Source organism: Taeniopygia guttata, chromosome 6 (genome assembly GCF_048771995.1).
Source record: "Taeniopygia guttata chromosome 6, bTaeGut7.mat, whole genome shotgun sequence".
Lineage (NCBI taxonomy): Eukaryota > Metazoa > Chordata > Aves > Passeriformes > Estrildidae > Taeniopygia > Taeniopygia guttata.
Genome location: NC_133031.1, coordinates 19,635,832 through 19,656,419, shown reverse-complemented (window position 1 = coordinate 19,656,419; position 20,588 = coordinate 19,635,832). Strand labels below are relative to the sequence as shown.

The 20,588-nt window shown below is 42.6% G+C and overlaps 1 protein-coding gene across 9 annotated transcripts in view; it reads right to left on the bottom strand.

The window, feature by feature from the left end:
* Positions 1 to 20,588, bottom strand: part of C6H10orf71 (chromosome 6 C10orf71 homolog) — a 48,506-nt gene continuing 27,918 nt past the window's right edge. For 4 of the 9 annotated variants that reach the window (XM_072931068.1, XM_072931065.1, XM_072931066.1 and 1 more), the window contains 3 exons: positions 15,624 to 15,828; positions 10,941 to 11,112; positions 1 to 9,189 (listed from right to left, as the gene is read on the bottom strand). In XM_072931068.1, the coding sequence (XP_072787169.1) occupies positions 4,391 to 9,010 (4,620 nt within the window). In that variant the 5' untranslated portion in view covers positions 9,011 to 9,189; positions 10,941 to 11,112; positions 15,624 to 15,828 and the 3' untranslated portion in view covers positions 1 to 4,390. Of the gene's footprint in view, positions 9,190 to 10,940; positions 11,113 to 14,159; positions 15,504 to 15,623; positions 15,829 to 20,588 lie in introns of all 9 variants that reach the window. The other 5 variants (XM_072931070.1, XM_072931069.1, XM_072931072.1 and 2 more) reach the window with 2 other exon arrangements.

Genomic DNA, 20,588 nt, shown 5'->3' with positions numbered 1-20,588 from the left:
TTCCAGTATTATAAAACAAGTCCCATTTATTTTGTTTATTAATTAATAAATAATTACTTATTTGCAAATACAGTTGCATTGATGGAACATACATCTTCTTGGACACATGACTTAGGAAGGCACTGAACTCCCAAGGAGGAGTTGACAAAAATCCATGTATGTAGGCCATTTCAATTAAACTAAACTCTCTGAAACAAATCCGGTATTTTCCACGAGAAAATTTAAGCCCCTGGGACAGAGCCATGACTGTGGAGTGGCAGCCCAAGTCTGCCATGTGACAGGTGGACTGTTGTCATTGCAGTCAACCCACAAGGAGAAGGAGATTCAGAGGGAGGCAGTTCTGGCCCTAGAATGAAAGACTAGCTAAGCCTCAGTCACACCTGCCAAGGAAGAATCACCACTGTAAAGGAGCTCAGGGCACCAAGAAGTGCAGCATGCACAAAGGCCACATGCAAGAGAAGGAAACAGTGAGAACAATGGCCCCCGTTCCCTTCAGCCTGCTGTGTTTCTGTGCATACCAAGAACATGCTGTGTTCTTTAGTCCTAACCACAGTCTGCTGGCAAGGCAGAATTTAGCTTGGCTAGCCTCAACACCTCTTTAACCTACAACTTAATGTCACTGTCACAAAACACTGCTTTCCTACAACTGCTTTCAGGACTATTGCACATTTCCCATAGCACCCCTCCCCCAAAGAAAAGGGTCAATTTACAGCTCTCATTCTGCCTAGTACTGACCTCTTCCAGCCCTGTTTCCCACAGCAGCAATGGAAAACATCCCCCCAGCAAACACAAACACAATAGGGTAAAGAATGAAAAATATTTGTTATTTGAAAAGGTGTCATTTGTCTTCCTTTAACACACAAAAGTCTTATGCTCACCATCACAGGCATGCTTTCTTATACTGATATGCAAACAGCAGTTTTACAGGTGCATTACATATGTATATAGGGTTGTTTATGTGGATGCATGTATGTGTTTGCACACACACACACTCCCACAGCCTAGCAAGAAGTTGGCCAGCAGCATGGCCTAGGCCAGAGACAGGTTTGCTGATGGGTTCCTGCTCATTACCAGGCTGGGACCTGGAGCAATACTTTTCTAATATCATTCATGCCCTGTGGCAAAGTGCAGAAAGCTTTGGATACAAAACAAAACCCACTTTCTTATCTATTCTCTAAACTCTTCTATTTGTTTAATTTCACGGAATCATAGAATTATTAAGGTTGGAAAATACCTCTAAAATCATTGTGACCAATAGTTAGCACCAAGTGTTCACCACACCTTTTGAACACTTCCAAGGATGGTGATTCCACTAGTTCCCTGGGCAGCTTATTCCAATGACTGAGCACCCTTATAGTGAAGAAATGTTTCCTAATGTCTAATCTAATCCTCCATGGAAACTACCTCTCAGGTCATTTCCTCAGATGCTGTCACTTGTTACCTTGAAGAAGACCCTCAGCTTGCTACAACAATTTAGCTACAACTTCTCCAGGTCAAAACCCCCTCTGTTCAGAGATGTTCAGAGACACATGTCCACTGTGAATGCAGCTCCCTGAAGCTAGCAGAAAGGGCTGATGGAAAAGAAGTCCTACTTAAAATGTATTTGGTATCCAAGTTAGGACACTCCTCTTTTGATGCCCATGTTTCAGTTCAGCTTAACAGCAGAGGGAAAAATACACCCTGCTTTCCTCTCATACCTGGAAGCAGTATGATGGAGCATCCCATTCTCCACAAGAAGAGTTTTAGGAGACCCTTGATAAAAGGATTCAGAAGCGTGCATGTCTACAAAATAAATGGCAGTTAAAGAAGGAAAAGGGACCTTTTTAAATGCATGTGTACATTTTTGTCACCAAACTACCATTAATTTTTAAATTTGTGCACAGATACTTCATATCCATAGTCTTCCCTTGGAAAGGAAGCTTTTATCCTGTCCTCTGAGAGCCTACTTCTTGTGGATGTCAAGGGTGTTAAAATTTGTAATACCACACACACACACACAATAAGGCTTGTTCATTCTGATGGTCTTAAGATTTCATAGGTTTTGTCAAAATGTACTATGGAAAACTCTAATGGATCTATTTGTCTATATTTTAACATGTGGATGAGATGCTGCTCCACACTGGATAGACAGTATGCTGTATAGTGTGACAGCAACAGAGAAGTGCAACATGAATAGCACCATCAGTTTACAAAATATTGGTGACTAAAAAATTATTTCTAGTAAGAGCCACTTCCCTGAATTTAACAACTTGAAAATTAATTCTTGTTCTTGAAACACTTTGATTTTCAGTTTTTTTTTTTTTTTAATTTCCTTCAAAATGAGCCCTTTCTCAGGGGAGACTGCATTTGCTGAGCTCCAAGTCAAAGTTAATTAAAATTTTAATGTTTTCAGAACAGGATCACAGGATAACTCAGGCTGCAAAAGATGTCAGGGGATCTCTGGGTGAACCTCCTGGTGAAGGAGGGTCAGCTTTGAGGACAGCCCAGCTTGTTCAGAGCTTTATTCACTGAGGTGCTGAAAACTTCCTGGGGTGGAAAACTGAACAATAAATGTTTATTCAAATATGGGCATTTAGCTGAATATGCTTAAAACTCAAACCATACCAATACAAGCTTCTTCATTTCCAACACCTCTGCTGCAATCAAACCTACCAAATCACACAATGTGTAACAGGTGAAATCAACCATGGAAAATCATCAAAGGCTAAATCCAAACCCCACTGTAATCAGTGAAGTGATGCCCTTAGTGTCTGTCTAAGAGTAATGCTTCAGTAAGTGGCACTGATGAAAGGAACTGTCTGGTGGGACCAGGACAGGTTGTGAACACATGGCTCTTGTCAGGGATGGAGGAAGGCTGAGAGCTGAATTCAGGTTAAGGAAGGAGAAAAACCACATAGTGGGTCTGTGTCCCAAGAGAGGCTTCAGTCCTGGGAAATTTTCTGAAGGAAAAATCTGTCATAAATATTAACACTGGGGGAGTGGAGCAGTGTCCTGTCTCCACATTGTATTCATTAACAAAAGGCCTGGTTCATCCCTTTTTTTTTCAGGAAGTCAAGAGCTGCTTCACTGAAAAAAATCCTGTAAAAATTCCCTAAGATGTGAATCAGGCTGAAAGTCACTGGCATGATTCTTCCTTAGATCGTCTGCACTTCAGTTATAACTGGGAAAAACAGTATGAAAATGAGACAGAAAAATCTAAGCCAATACTCCAAATACAGATATTTATAAGCAGGCACAATACATTCAATTTTTTCATCTTTTCACCTAGGTTTCCTCATTAACTATGATGATAAAAAAGAGCTTATGCAAGGATGAGTGGTATTTTCATACAGATTTTCAAAGAAAAGTGATAATTCAAAGAAGCACTTTTCTAGAAATCAATACTTTAGATGTTCTGAATATTTTGTTTGTTTTTTTTGTTTGTATTAAATCACAGAATTCACAAGATCAAACCTAGGTACATTTTTCAGGTTTTAAAAGTTAGTTCCATGTTTCAGTGGGAGCCTGAAAATAAAACAAAACACATTTCAATTACAATAGTGAAGAACTTCTTGTCCTAACAAACAATTAAATACTGTTGTGGGATTTCATTCAACCTTGCTCCTCACTAAAGTATTTCAGGCCAAGTATCAAGATAACCTGAAGTTTTAAGTTGCATTATAAATAAACCCTGACTCTGGGGGAACCTATTTGGATGTTATCAAGATGTATAAAGAATTCAGCAGCATGTCAGTGGGCACTGCAAAAGTATATGGGAAGTCTAGAACAGCAGCAACTGTATTCTGGTTGTTTAAAAGGTTGGTTTTTTTTTAACATGGCTGTTGTATTGTGCATCAGTATACAATCTTCTTGCCAATGACATCAGGGCAATCAACATGTGCAAAACAAGGATCTTGCATGTATGGCATATTTGTAGCCACATACTTTCTACCTGCCAATATAGTTCAAAGGCAGTGGAGGAAAGTTCAGTACATGCAGCTCAGTTCTAGGTCTCACAGGATGCATAGGATGGTCTCATAGGTTTTATTTAGTGTCATATATTATGCAACACATCTGGGCAACAGGACACTTGCTTTGGCTATCCCAGCCTTCTTAATGACAAAGCAGCAGCAGCAGCAAGCAGTGGCTTTACATTGTCAAATGTATTTGTCTAGCTGGCATTGCCCCTTCATCTCACTGATAATTTGGTGCTTACTCAATTTCTCTTTTCTTGAGAGTGGTCATTACCTTGCATCTTTCAACACGAACAGCTTTTGTTTCCTTTCCCACCCAAACCACAATGAGATTCAAAGTGTTGTACAAATATCAAATCTGCATGTGCTTTTGTGTGCATGTGTCTGTCCAAACACTTCTTAAAAACACTAGCTGGCATGTTTTGTTACTTCAGTTTTCAAGATACTCCTTCAGCAGCAAAATCATCTAAATTGGTGAGGGTGATAATGCTAGTACTTTGGGTTGGGCTCATATCCTTTCCTAAGTGAACTTGAGTTTCTCCAGCATCTTGATGGTAGGAGTAGGAGGCTGGTTCAGTGTCGGGCTGAGTATCCACAGACTCAGTGTATCTGTAGTCCTGCTGGCCATCTTCAGGCAGTTCAGCTGGTTCTGGTACAGCAGGCACTGACCAGGCAGGTTCAGAGAGTTGGGAAGGTGATTTCAGCACAGCTACTGATGAGGCTGGTAGAGGCAGCACTCTAGGGTAGGAGGCATAGGGAGAATTCTTAATTTCTGAAGAGGTGGACTGGTGTAGGTTCTGTTCCAAGGAAGGGACTGAGACTTGAACATATTTGCCCGTTTCTGGGTCATAAAATGTCTTTACATTAACTTCGGCTGGTAAATCAACTACATAGTATTGACCGGAGTCAGGGTCCTGGAGGAGTTTCCTCTGGGTGGAGGAGGGTGAAGAGCTTGCTGCTGGTGCCAGTCTAGATTTCCCAGGAGTGGTCTCTGTGGGAGTAAAAGTTGAAGGAAGGGGAGGATGAAGGGGAGAATATACTAAGGGTGAAGCAGATACTGTTGTCTCTCCAGAATGAGTAGGCTTTCTCCCTACAGCATCTGCATGCTCAGTCTGATGGCTTTTCTGCTGCTCTTGCACTTTTTTCCTCTTGCTTGCCAGCTTTTTAGCCCGACGCAGAGCCTTTTCTGTTTTTGGTGGCACAGTGGGTGGCTTGCCTGTGGGTCTCCCACTAAGTCCCCTGGGCTCCAGTCTCCCATCTTCCCGTTCAACATCTAAAAGTAGATTCCTCTGTGCTGAATTGATTATCTCTTCTGCAGGCATATAAGCTTGCCTCTCTAGTGCCATGTTCCACAAGGCAGGATTTGTACCATCCTCTGTCTCTCTAAAGCCAGAAATAGTTGGCTTATCTGACAATGAACTGGCAGCAAGAGAGTGCATCGTGCTTCCTGACCTGGGGCTTGTAACAGCAGAGCATGAAAGACTGTCTAACAAAGGTGCACCTTCTGTATGTAGGATATCCTCTAAAGTGTCATTGGATACAGAAGAACATGTGTGGTCCTCTAATATGGAGCCAGTTACAGGGGAAATTGTCTGCCTAGTGATTATTTTTTTTGTACAAGAGCCCCCTTTGCGGTTAGATAAATGATGATTCTTAAAGTAATTTGTCTTTCTTTCTGCAGGATAGCTGGGGTTGTTTTGTGTTTGGTCATTTTCCAGACCTATAATTGGCTGTGTTAAGCTGTGTCTTGCCTTTGTAGGCTTCTTTTTACTTCTACAGACAGTTTCCTCATCCATTTTCCCAAATTTATTTAACAACACACAAGTCTTTTCATCTTCCTCTGTCAGTTTTCCAAATGAAAAGCTCTCTGTATTGTCCAGAAGACTGGGGTCCAGTGTTACTGAAGTAGATCCAGGCTCACTGGCTTCTTTTTCTCTGTCAGTTGCTCCATCTCTCACATTCTGCTGCCCTCTGTGTCTTGATGCCCACCAGCCAACCTCCTGGGCATGCAACATGTTTCTATGCTGCTTGTTGTAAACTGCTGGGGACATAAACTTACGTTCCATTTCCTTATAACTGCTGCTCACTGTATCATCCAGGGAAAATGACCGGAGTAGGGGCAGCTTGACAGCCTTTATTACCTGAGGTGACCTGAATGTATTATCTTTAATCATAAACAGACTGGGTTTGGTTGAGCTTGAAGATGACGGTGTTTGTGGTTCCTCAGGCCTGGAGATGGACGTGTCTCTTATACTGTCAGATGCAGAATTTGTGCTGTTGGCCTCTTCCCTTTTCTCTCCCTCTAGTTTCTCTTTCATCAAGCTCCTCTGTTCATTCCCAGTAACACTTCCCTCCCTCTTCTCTGCTGCACCAGTACCAGGGCTGATACAAGCACAATATTGCAGTTCATCTTCCCCAACCTCTTTCCCTCTCTCCTTGTGCCTTTTCTTACTTTCTGAACCCATTTCACTGTCAGTCCTCTGGCTTTCTTGGAGGCATGTCTGTTCCATCAGGGGCACTGGCAGAAATGGCTCTTCCTGAAATGGCTGCTCCACCGTGGAGACAAAGGATTGCTCTGAGGAACTAGTACTTCTTTTGCCTCGTGCTTCATGGCCAGGTACCACAATGTTGGTTTGGGTGCCACTGTAAGGTTCATCTTCTGGTGGTGAGAGTTGGTTTAAGAGTGTTTCGAAGGCAAAATTTTCATTCTGAATAGCAGCTTGTCCTTCATTTTCCTCACTCTGCACATTGTGATTTTGCATGGGCTGCCCAGCTTTCGTATCTACATTGTCTCTACTGAATGGTCTCTGTGCTGTATACTGCTGATGTTTTCCTAAGTCAAGTTCATTTGATTCATGTCTGAACAAGGGGAAAATTTCATTCTCCCCTGTGTTTTTATCCAGATCTTGGTGTTTTGAATTGTCTTGCTTCATGCTGTCTCCAGTTTGGTAAAATGGAAGGTCTTCTGTTGTGTGGGGTGAACTCATAGTCAGATAATTGCCTGTGAAGTGTCCAGTTAAATTGGTTTTATTGTCATTTTCATGAACACTGCTAGATAATACATAAGCTATATCACTCAATTCATCTTTCTCTGTAATATTTTTCTCACTTTTGTCATGTGAAATTGAGAATGAGGAGTCCATTTTTGTAATCTCCTGTATATTTTCCCTTGTTCTGTTTTTCTCCTCCAAGGCCCTTAACAGGGGAGAAGGGGTATAAATGCTTTTAACACGTTTGCGCACATCCTTTAAGTTAAATAACAGACTTGATGCTGTCAACCTGCAATTATCCCAAGACCTGTAATCATCTAAGGTGCTCTCCCCATGGTCTCCTGAGGCCATGCTCTCTGTGGGAGGAGGTGTCAGTGGGATCAGCTCACTTTCAACAGTGTCCACCTCCTGTTTTGGTGGTATGACGGGTGTTAGGAGCTCGCTGATGTTGAAAGAGGAGCTGATGGATGCAGGGGAGTTTGCCTGTTTAGCCAGAGGAGTCACATGCAGACCAGGGTCAGCACCAGTTGCCTTTTCGGACAGTGAGGTCTTGTGGCTGTCTGTGACCTTCTCCTTTGCAGCCTGTCTCTTCCCTGCTGCCCCTTCTGTAGCCCTCTGTCTCCTCCAGGGTGGACAGGCATTGCCCAGCTGGGGGCTCTGGGATTCCTCTCCAGTGAAGGTGGCCTGGGGTTTCGGTGGAGGTGGACTGGGGGACTCAAACCTGAGTGAGGGTGAAACCGTCCTACAGGACACAGACTGGGGTGACACAGAGGCTTGGGACAAGGCAGTGGGGGAAAGTCGAGCTGGCACTGGGGGTGGTGGCACAGGAGGGGCTTCGGGGCTCGGGGGTGTTGAGGGGCGGCCGGGCCGGGAGGGGGGTGGGAGAGGAGGTGCTGGTGGGGCGGGGGGTGGCCGAGGGGGACCCTGGTGTACATGGTTCCTAGGGGGAGGAGTGGGAGGGAAAGCAACAGGATATTTGCTTTCTGAAGGGAGGAGACCCTGAGGTACAACTCGGAGAGAGAAAGAAGCTTCTTGTACAGTTGGCTTCATCTGAAAATCTTTCTCCTTCTTAGCAATAGTGGTCATGACAGGTGACAATTTATGTTCACCTGTGTGGAATCCTTTAACAGCTGGTGATTCTTCCAGGTATGCAAGACCATCCTTTTCCATTTTTATGTGAACAAATTCCTCCTTTTCTGTCATTTTTTTATGATGAACATTCCATGATTCAAAAGCACTATTTTCACTGTGAAGAAAGCTACCTTTTTTTGCTGGCTCACTAACTTTCAAGTTTCTGTTTTTTAAAGCCTTCTTAGAAGAATGGGAAAAATTTGACTTGGCTACTTTTGACATCTCAATCAGCACAGGATAATAACCATCCGAGTCTCCATAACTCAGGTCTATTTTATTACGTCTTCTCTGTGGCTCATGTTTGCCGCTGAGGCAGTGGCTACCTTGACTAGCCTCAGAAAATTCAGAAAGTCCCTTGTGGATACTTAAAATGTCTGTATCATCCCAGGAAGCAGTATCATTGCCATGATTTATTCTGTATTTTTGAAAGCTATTCTTAATGGGCTGCTTATTTGCTATCAGAGAACTTCCTGACCCTTGGTCTGCAGTCTTATCAAATGTCTTAATCAATGAGGACACTTTTGAAACATGCTTATTGTTCCTTGGACCAGGGACTGGCAAGCTCAATTTCCTTTCCATGGCAAAGGTGTCGTTTTTAGCAATCCTCTTTTCCTCCAAAGCATACTTAGGTAACTGCTGGAATGTAGAAGCCCATAATGTATGTTCATTGTTTCTTGCTGTTAGCTTGTCACAGACATTGCTTTTCTTGATGTCATGGTTTAATGTCCCTGAGTGAATTTTAGCAGACAACTGGAGGGCAAAGTCAGGTGAAATGCAAAGTTCTGGTTCATTGTAAGGGTCTTCAAGTTCTGCTACACACAAACTTTTGAAAGCTCGATCTGTGAGGCTGCTCACCTCTCTGTCCGTGTCATCCAGGAGACTCCCAATACTTGAGGAATCACTGTGTCCTTCTGTGTGTTTCTTATTTCCCTGCATTGTTCATGAGAGTCATAGGTGAAATATCCAAAGGATACTTTTGTTGAGATGTTGAATAGGCAGGTGACTTTGTGAGGCAGATCCAGCTGTTTGCAATTCACAAGCACAAAGCCATTCGTCCAGATGGTGCTGCTGCACATTGACTCATCTTACAGAATAGCTGAAGGAAACTTTCTTCTCTGTAAGGCCAAAAATTATAAATTACAATTTTTCTATATTAACGCTATTAGGCAGAGAGCATTTTCCAGATATATCAGTCACTGACTACTTTTGTGATGCTACACAATGAACATCATCACTGTTGTTTTGATCAAAAATCACTGTTATTTTGATCAAAAATCACTGTTATTTCAATAAATTCAAGTAGCTTATGGTAGATAGTTTAATTTCTGGAAAGAGCCATTAAAAAAAAGTGGTTTTACCTCATATTTTTACTTGAGCTCTTAAACAAGGACATAAGAAACAGATTTCAAATACTTCCCTTTCCATACCTCCAACCATAAACACTTCTAAATGCTGTGCATCCATTTAGAAAAGAAGCTTAGCCATTTTTGGCCAGGAAGAATTAGTAACAAAAACTGCTAAAAAAGATGTCACTAAGTACATCATTGCACACTAAGTCCAAAATGAAAGAAAAATTTACAAAACTGAATTGTCACAGCTTTGTCATAATAACTGCCATGAACACAACCCTTGTTTGAGAAAACAGAATGGCACTACAAGTGAAAAGGATTACTGTGCATGTTCCAGACAAACAGTGCTGGGGTACAGTTTAGCCCCCCATAGCAGGATACAGCTGGGTTGTGTTGGTCTGTTGGACTGCAGAGGCTGCTAGCATCAGCTTAGCCAGCAGAAGGCAGGAGTGCCCCAGGGACTGTAGCAGACCCACTACAGCAGCACAGGGAACATCTGATTTTAGTTCCAGCACTGCTGAGAGGTAAAGGTAGCACATTCAACACAATTATAAGGTACCACAGACTATGACACACAGTCAGGGCCCACAGTACTGCGATTTTTGTGTATCTCCTGTCTGAACACAGGATGGGGGAATCTTTTAATTGAACAAGTAATAGTAAAATAGACCCTTTGCCTGTACTTGAAATCTCTACACTACAACTCTTTAGTTTCTCTGTAAATTCTTTAGATTATTATTCTCACATTCCAGGACTTGAACAGAGTTTTGACTAACTGCAGGGAGACTAATTTTAAAGGCATACTCCAGAACTGGCTAAAACTCTTTAATGAAAGTCTGGTCTGTATCTCCATTTCCTCCTTACAATGGCATTACGAACTTGTGATGAGCTGAAATACCACAGTTCACATCTACAGTGACTTCTATACAAGTAGAAGATATCTACATCTCAAGCTTGAATCCACTGATTCAGCTCGTAGAACTGAGCAATGAAATTCAGATCTAGATTCCAGCCTCTCCAGGTATCCAAATCCCTGATTCCACCTTGGTCCATCTCAGTGAAACTCTTGAAAAGGACCTGTTTCTCTCTATGATGAACCAGTGCTGGTCAAAGTATGAAAGGTAAGAGGAACTGAGTTTAATCAGATTAATCACTCTGGCTCAGTTGTTTCTTCAAATAAAAACACTCCTCACCTTCCTTTTCTATTTAAAAGAGTCTCAGCCAACCTATTTTTAGACTCCAAGCATCATAGTGAATTTAGATCCTATCCTTCCAGCCATGCAATTCCAATGACTTATGCATAACTACAATAGATTTACACCAGAAATAAAATGAACCTAACAGAGCTTCTCCATCTGACTTTGTACAAAGATTTTTCAAACATGAGTTTCTCTCCCCCTGCCAACATACATCTTCGTGTATAATGCAGCAAGAAAAAAGAGAAGACAAATGAAAGGCCATTCTGCTCCTGGTTTTGATTCTTAACTGTTATACAAACGAGAAATACAAGTACATACCTGCCTTACAATTTTGCTTCTTGTTTTTAGAACTCACTCTCATACTTGTATTTGGCTTCTTTTCTGACCATCTTTAGTGAGGAGGTAGAAATAGTCCAGTGATGTAGATTCTACAGAAGTAGTGTCCCAGGATGTTTCTGACCTTCAGCATTTTTTTGATCCTAAGTGAACTCTGAAATTTGAAAACAAAGACATTTGTTTGCATGATCTGAGGATTGTTTTGTTCATTTGTTCGTTCTCATTTTAAAACCATTTTAGGGCTGATTTACAGGATTTCTTACAAAAAGAGACAGCTGTCCATTCCAGAGTGACAATAACCAAATACCTGTTGGGTTTGATAGCTTGTGGAGTGCAGTCAGGTTCCTAGCAAACAACTGTCACAATCTCCAGCACACTCTGGTAGCCCCAGCAGGGACTGGCAGCTGAGTGAGCAATGATTTCCTGGCATTCTGCCCTTTGCAAAGGCTGGGAGATGACTCCAGGCTAAAAAGAAGAATTCTTCCCTGCTGTGCCACCCTTTCAGAGGGACTGAAAGGAAAATATGTGCCTCCACTCCACCTGTATATGGCTTTCTACTGGCAACAAATACAGATGTCAATCTGGACAACTTGGAACTAAAGCAGCTGAAGTTTGAAAGTCCTTGTTTTTCACTGTCCCTGTGGTAAAGGAGATGACAGGTGGACAGCTGGCATGGTAAGGGGCAGTAAACAAAACATCTTTTGCTTCCATGCATGAACCAGAGGCTGGAGATGCTAAAGGAAAGTTCAGCCATGGTGAACATGAATTGCTGCCATTCTTCTGCTGTGGAAACCCCCAAGGTTCAGGCCAGTTTGCCTAATCTATGCAAGAATATAACAATTTCCTACAAGGAAAACTGTCTGGCCCTGAGGTAATGCAGATAGCACAGTCTTCCCAAAGGAAACTTTTGAGTCAGCTCATGATATCCAAAACCTACTGGTAAAAGAAGCAACAAGAGCTCACCCACTGTGATTGTGTCCTGCACCTCACCTGAAGAATGGCAATTGTGTGTTTAGGGATAAGCCTGTATCAATCACAGCTTTATGTTGTCTAAGATGTGTGGGTAAAAAAAAAAAAAAAGTTAAACTAAAGGAAAAGCAAGCAAACAACAAACAGTGCTGCATCTGGTTACAGACAGATGTAAAAGGGTATCCTCACTCCAGAGATGTGCAATCAGTTCTCTCTTTGCTCAGAGGTTAAATTACAATTTTACTGCTTCTGTGGTACTCTTAACTGTGCAAACCAGCACAGACATGGTGATTAAGTTCTGTCTCACTCATTAACGGGGCTGCTGACTACATTCTAGTAGCACAATGTTTATCAGTACTTAGTGGTGGTGGAGCCTGAACTAGGAGGAATCTTGGCTTTCAGATCTCATGGACAGAGGTCTGGAGAAATATATTGTCCCTTGTAAGCTGAGAAGTTTTGCTGAAAAGTGAGTAGCGTAACTATAAGCGTGGAGATCATGATGTAATCTCATTATTTTCCTAGATGGAGTCACAGTTACAAAAACAACTTGGCGCCACTGATTAAGGAAAGAATAGTGACTGCCACTGTCTCTGCAACCCTTGTGACAATCCTTGTCTTGCCTGGACATAATACGAGTGCTTGTAAAGTGTAATGTTTCAAGCTGGAAAAGCTGTATCTGCACCAGGTGTTCAAGGTGCAGACCATTACTGGGACTGGATGGAAACAGCAGCACTGTACTAATGTAGCTATTCCTTGTATAGATATGATAACAACTTTTTTGGAAAAGAAGCTGTTCCTGACTGGTTTAATAACCTGGTAAAGTCCAATTTCTTTATCTTTTTGGATGAATATGGCCGCTAACAAGCAAGTTGCAATATTTGAGCTTAGGTCAGGATTCAGCTAGTTCAAACATTTAAGGATGTCTGAATTTAGTCTAGAAAGCAATGCTGGGTATCTGAAACTGCTTGGAAATGCTGAGAAATGTGAGAGGTGTTAGCGGTAGGTATCGTCTGATAGGAGCTACTGAAAAAGTTTGTATGAACACAGATTTCAGGCAGTTCAATCCAGAAACCAACCTCTCCTCTCTTTTAAATAGGAGGCTTTTTTCAGTGTCTCTCTTAAGTGCCTAGCAAGTTGTGATGAGGAGGTTAAATTACAGATACTATTCCTGGCCTGGCACAGACTGAATGTCAGCCTTTTTTTTTCACTAGACAGGAGCTGGGTAAACCAGCAAACTTGGCTGGAGCGTATGACATCACTGCTGCTGCAATATATAAAGGGCCAGTTGGTTCCTCCACCCCCTTGGGCTGGTATTCGGCTGAAGGGTTATGCCATGAGACATCACAGTGGCATTTTGGCAGTGTCTTCTGGGAGTTGCATAGCCCTCTGAAGTCAGCAGCATTGCATTACCCATGAGAATGAGAAGAGGAGGAAAGATTTCTTTTTAATCTTTGTGAGCTGGTTTCTTATCTGTGGCATCCATCCACCGCTCCAGCTCAAAACCCAGAGCCCTGTGACTGGGCTGACATTTATTCAGCAGCATGCTCTAGTGCCATGCATGCTGCTTTAAGTTTCCAGGGACTCATAATGACAATGAATAGTTAATGCTCCTTACCATGGGAAATAGGAGAATCCCTAATGAATTGATGACTTTTTTGCATAGGTTCATATTTGTTGATGGCACACACAGGACTTCATAATCAGATGAGATCTCTGGATAGAAAAAGGTCTCTTCAGCTTTGTGTCATCAAGCTGAGACAACTCACAGCTGGTGGCAGCTCCTCCCTAGCCCGAGTGGGGCTGGCTCAGTGAGGTCCCTTGGATATTGCCAGAAAATCCTGCATGGCAGCAGTGATCAGCACATGAATGAGCACAGAGCCTGCTGCAGCTGCTCAGTGATCACAACACTGATGGATTCATTGTGCATTTAGGAAAACAAACAAAAAGGTGTCAGGGAGTTAACAGGAGGACCTGGGGGAGGATGACAACACCCTCAACAAGCAGGGGAGCTGCCTCCAAGAGTGGCAGTAGTGCTCAAGCCACATTTCCCTGAATTGTCAAGAAAGGCAATTTCTAAATTGAGGTGGACATACAATTAAATCTATTAGCACAAACTTCTGTTTCCCTCATCTAGCAAGATCACTTTCACCAATTCTTTGTAGTCATAAAGAGAAACCAAAGTGAATTCTCTTGCTTGGGGAAAGGGAAACCACTTCATGCAAATAAAAATACCTGCCAGAACAGATGGAAGATGAAGAAGTGGATCTCTCCATCTTAGGGTGAAAATCCCAAACACTGGCAGAAATGACTAGCACAGAACAAGGTGACCTCAGCTATTCCAGCATCAGATCTTTGAACACTGCACTGGAAAGCAAGGAAAAGGAACCACGTGTCTGAACCGAACCAGTGTAGGAAACTGGGTCCATTCCCCTTGAGGTTTGGCCTAGCAATTTTGTCTTGAACGGCTTGTTCTGGGCCAGAGAAGAGGAGAGACTGTTCTTGACTTTGGGCCAACTTCTGTTCTCGGTTACACTGGTATAAATCTAGAGTAATTTTACAGACGTCAGTAGAATAACTGAGAACAGAATTGGTGACTGAATACATCTACCTCCTCAGCCAACGCTGGTGCACTATCCAGAAGCTACATATGCGACTGTAACCGCAGTAAAGTGAAATTCATCTGTGAAGAGCCAAACTCTACCCCCACAAAGTATTCAGACCAACATGCAAAGAAAAGGGGTTGGAACCAATACCACATTGTTATGCCACCAAATCATGCCCTCTGGAGAATTCTGATTTTCTAACCTGTATTGCTCATCACTGAAAATAGCAGTACATTTGGGATAAAGTAATATTGCTCTTTTCTGCAATATTCACTAGAATACATAGATCTAAGAGTGGTGGGGTAGGTATGGTATGGTTCCAGGCTGCACCAGCAGAGCTGGCTGCCAAACTGAATTGCCATCATGTGGACAATATCAACTTTTGGAAATAGGTTTGTGTAGATGTTAGGGAAGGTTGTTCTCATTTAGATAGCTTTTGAAATTTCACATGGAATAAAGATTCTGAAGAGAAATTAAATTGGGAATTTCAAAATTTCATTTAGAATTAAAAACCTTTTTTAAATTTTAGATTATTCCAGCATTTTTCAGTGAAAAAAGGCTGTGAGAAATAATATGTATATATACTATAATAGTTATAATAGTATGTTATTAGTATCCTTAAATCAAAGAGGGTGTATGCTATTTAACATTAAATCTGAAATCTTTCATTTTATTTTCTATGTCAAACAATACTCTGATGGTACTGCGACAGAGTGTGATCTTGTTTTGAAATTTCCCTAAGTAAATATTTCAAATTATAAAGCCCATAAATTTTGAATTATCTTTCTAGGGGAAATGTCATTAAAATGAATATGATTGTGATTTTATTTGTTTAATCAAACCTCTTCTCATTTTTTTTCTGAAAAAAAGAACTGAAGTATTTTTCTTCCAGTGAGCTCCACTGAAGCTACTTCATTTGTTCCAATGGAAGCTGGAACCAGGGACTCATCACTTCAAGGAAGGTCAGTGTAGGCTGGTGGAAGTATGAACACAAGAAAGAAATGTACCCAGTTAATGACTGTGTACTCTGTATCCTGCTGTGTCCTTTCCTCAAAGGAAGTGAACCTCTTGCAGCCCCAGCTGAAATGCTTACCTTTCCAGCTCAGACCACAAAGCTTCAAACACTGGAAGATGAAGACCTCACATGAAGAAAAATGGGAGGAACAGAGACTGCAAGTGTCTCTACTTTTCCCTTTCTGGTTCAGTGGCAAAGACCCAACAGTTATTTCCAGCCGGTCTCCGGACTGCCTTTCCCAATGTCCTCCAAATGCCCCATCCTGCCAACAGGCCTGTTACGTCTGGAAGAAGGAGATGTTTCTCAGAAAGGCTTATATCTGCACTGAGGCTTTCTTGCAACTCCTGCTCATCCTTTCCATCTCCTGATTCACTGCCTTTGAAGAGCCAGTAGCATGCAGACATGACAGGGGAAGTTGAAGGCACAGAGCACATGACTGACACAGACCAAGGGAGGTACAGCACTTGACAAACAGCACGAGTCTATGAGAAACACAAGGCAAGAGAGATGGTGCTCCTCCTGTGACCTGCAGTCAGCACAGACAAGTGACATTTAAGCAACTGAACCCAAACAGTGCGTTTCTTGGCATTAAATGTCTGCCTGGAAAAGGCCACTGTCTGTAACTAGGTCAGTCACTGTACACCAAGATATTTATACAGCTCCCCAGCAATATGGTACATGAACACCTCGTGGCTATTTATCTTTGCAAACTCTCCCACTGTGGTTCTGTGTTTCATCTACAGGTCAGCAGCTAAGGCCCAGCTTCAACCGGCTGATTTGCCCAAGATCAAAGAGGGCATTTGTGGCAGGGCAGGGAACAAAATCTGTTTTCTGAATTGCACAAGAAGAGCTCAGCCTTTCTCAGGTAAGGTAGAAATATGCTTTCCCACAGCCCTTCACAACTCATGGTACTTTAATCTTTGTGAGCCTACCCCAGCCCCATTGCAACTGAGTATGGTGCTGTAGCTTGGCATTACATTGTGTACTGAAATCCAACCAGATTTGGAGGTGACTGTCTGCAAAGATCTCTGCTTCATCTCAGGTGCTTGATACCTAAATCTTGCTAAGATTGTTAAAACTCAAGCCTTCCTCACTAGCTAGTGGTGACAGCTGACAGATGTTACAATGGTACAGTGCCCTCACTGAGCACTGGAAGGATTTTGGCTGATGAGACAGGTATTCATCTCCTTCCATTCTCAATAAAGATTGAGATGATGGAAGCTTCTGAACTTTCCCTTCCTGAATAGGAGAAAGGAGATTTTCCCACAGCAGAGGCAAAACTGCAGTATCACAGCATTGCAATGGCAAGAGGTAGAAGATGACAAAGGGGGAAGGGAAATAAAATGTATGGTCAAGAAAACAAATATAATATTTTGGCTGCCTTGTAATCAGGAGCAGACCAGACAGTCTCAATCCCTGTCATGGGAAAATCGTAACCATAATAGCAAGTATGTTAGACACAAATGGGAGACAGGTGTATTTTCCTCTGTGACCTACACGAGGAAATCTGCTGCTAGCAACAAGCCATGCCTCACTTCTCTTTCCAGGCTGGGGAATCTGAAACCATCCCCCATTTACACTGCCCTCTGCGCATCAGCCCCAACACTGATACCATCAGCATTGTCAAGTTTACACTTAAACCATTTAAGCTTCTTGACAAGGAGAGTCTGACCCACACCCACCACACAGGATACAGTCTAGGGAAATAACAGGCTTGCAGAAAAAAAGGATTATTATTTTACTGGTAGTCTCATCTGCTCTTTTTCTTTATAAGTTCTGGATATTTTCAAGATTTGGACAGAGATTTTGCTGAATCTGTTTTCTATTAAGAAGAGAATTCAAAATGCTTGAATGTGCTAGGTTCAAAATTGTTCCAACTTCTAAGCAGTTTTCTCACCCACTGAATTCCACAGGATTTACAGACAGGCAACATACCACAATACCACAGACAAAAAAGATGTAGGCATCAGAGATGGGGGATAAGGTGGAGGCTCTGGTTTTCAAAGTATTCAGGCTCAGGCTGCAGGAGCAGAGCTATTTCTTACTTACACCTTGCTGTAGCTTTCAAATGCCGCCAAAAGAACTCTGCTCCTGAGCAGCAGTGTGGCAGGGAGGGTGACACTCAATGCATGCCAGAGCACATGACTCCAGCACACAGCCATCCTTTCACATAACATCTCTCCTCCAATGACAAACTGCTCCTCAACCATTTGTGATTATAACAGAGCCATTCCAGAAGGACAAAAGCTGTGGCTTGCCTTCTGCCTGCTATCTGGAGCATGGCCATGGGACAGCCACACACCTCTGAGAGGGCAGGGGAGAGCCCCCTCACCCTTGCCCCAGGTATCTCTGGAGGCCATACTACTTTCCTCCTTTTGAGGAGCAAAAGCCAGGAGAAAAATCCCACCCTGAACAAGAAAGACCCTACCAGATCACTCTTTCTGCATTGGGCACTGGAGTTGTTTCGGTTTTGCCCTGGGAAATGTTGGCTTCCTATTCAGAGATTTACTAATTGTTATGATGTAATGGTGTGTCCCCAAGCCAATTCCTCAGTCTTTCATAGTTAATGCACTTGCTAAGGTGTTTCTTGTGATTATTCTGTAAAGGATATATATAAAAGACAGAAAAAGAAACATCAAGAGTTTTAAGGAGAATCCACACTTGTTCCCCAAGAGACAGACTCTGATGACTCTGGTAGAGTCAGTTCCTCAGCAGCTTCAGTGATGCTTCAGCTTCCCTAGACCCTCTGAAGAAGCCTGCAGACAAACAATATCATCAGCCTGGTCAGCCTAGTGCTGTCACAGCTACTTCTCCTTTCCCATCTCTTCTCCTCAATTCTCCCACACATCACAGAGGTGACAACTCTAGCTACTTGTCTGTGGCTTCATACAATTCACAAACCTGGTCAAAGACTAATTTCTCAGTTTTGGAGAGACAGACCAAGTCCTAATATCACTACTTCAAAGCAAATCAGTCAAAATAAAGAGTCTCAGTGAACAGTATCATGACAAGGAGTGCTGCCCCACTGCCCCAGCACAAACCCTGACACAGCTTGCAGGGTCAGTTCCCTCTGAGCATGATGTTGTTTCTGCACCAGCCACCTGGGCAGTCCTGGGCACTTATCCCAATTTCTGCACAATGAAGACCTGTGTTTTGAAATATGCAAAGGACAGAGACAGGGACACATGAAATATACCTCAACAGAACACAAGCCATCAGAAGAGTGCAGAATTGTACATGGGTCTATAATGAAGCAGACAGTCAAGCCAAGCTGGCCTTGAGGTATGACAGCTTATGTCTGATCCAGGTAAAGCTGATAGACAGAGGCACATCTGAGACTGAGGGTCTGCAGTAGCTGCAAACTGCCAGAGACTGCTGACTTCGCATGTTAAGGTGTAGCCAAATGTTAACACATGCACCTCTCTAAGAGACTCTTCCAAAAAATTGCAAGTGGAAAGTATGAATAAGGTGGCCTTCATGTACCTGACTGTCACAGCCTTCTCACAGTCCCCAAAACAGCCTTTGACACAGCGTGTAGCTAACAGGGAAAGCATCCTTGAAACTAATGGGATGCAGCTATGTGAGAGGCTGAAAATAAAGATGCATCCCTATTTGACCTTCTTGGCTCATAAAAAGATGGGTCTGACTGTTAACAGATGATTTAGATTAATCATTACTAGTTACTGCCTTCTTGTATATCATTGTTTGCAAGCACAGGTGATGGATGATAAAGAAACATAGAACTATAATTAAATCTGTGCTTTCTATTCCTGTCCAAAGAGGATCATTTTGCAGGGAAACACAAGGGAAATCTTACTTCTAGGTAAGGGTTGTCCTTTTACAGCTTCAAGGCTGCCTTAATTTCTCTGAGACTGCTAAAGCACAGGGGTCTTGGCGGCACTCTCTTCCACCACACACACTTGAAAGCCATAAAAACCTGACAAGCAGCAAGAGAGTAATAACACACGAAGCTCAATACACACATACACATACAAATATGCATATATAACATATACATACATATATATACACACACAACTTCAGAGTGTGAGTAATCCCTGACCCATCCAAAAGCATATGCAGGCTTGATTGAAGAGGAACAACCTTATCTCAAGGGTAAAGTTCCCCTCCGAGTGAACACATGCAGCTCCCACTGTGGTCCTTTCCCCACACACCTGTCAGCTGGCTCACAGACAGCTGATCCCAAAATGCAACACAACCTCAAGCAATGCACAGTTACCTCTAAAAGCAAGGAACTCAGCCTCCTGCTCGGAGCAGCCAAAGCTCTGTGTGACCTGGCGCCCCAGCTGCAGAAAGGCCTGCAGCTAAAAACCACTTGCAGAATTTGCCTCTGCCAGCAACTTTCCCTGTGTGTAACTCAGCTGGACTAAAGAAACACTGATACAGATGAGTGGAATTTTCTCCCAGCATGGCTCATAGGGTCAGTTGACTTTGTCTCTGGTCTTGGAGGGATTAACAATTTTGTGGACCTTTTCCACAGCTCTGGTAATGTAAGTACAGGTAAGACAAGTATTTCAGAGAAGCAGGTGTGAATAAGAGGCTACAGAGCAAAACTTCTGTGTGCTTTTGGCTTGCAGTGCAGGGATGCAATTACACCTGCAAACCTGCAAACCTCCACCCAGCTGCAGCCTTCAAGTTACAACTGTTTTGGTAACTAGGCTGAGAATCCGTACAGAAATACCTTCCTAATGACAGGCGTGGAAGGGTGGAGAAATGTAGATGGGGTTCCAGTGTACTGGGAATATTTTACATCCTTGTGTTTGTCACAGACCTCATCCTTTGAGCATTTAGCTGAGGACATTTATTTTTTAAGTGGTCAGTTCTTTGAAGAAGTAAGGGAAGAGAGCTACAGACTTTAATCCTGTCCAGAAAACTTATTTTTCCTTCTTGTCTCTTCTCTGTTTTCCTTGTCTCCTGCCTCCCTCCCAGAAATGGCAGAGGACTAGAGAGGATTCCTCTAGCTGGTACTGTACAAATGCAGTGTGAACCACTCACTCTGGTCTGCTGCTGTAAAACATTTTC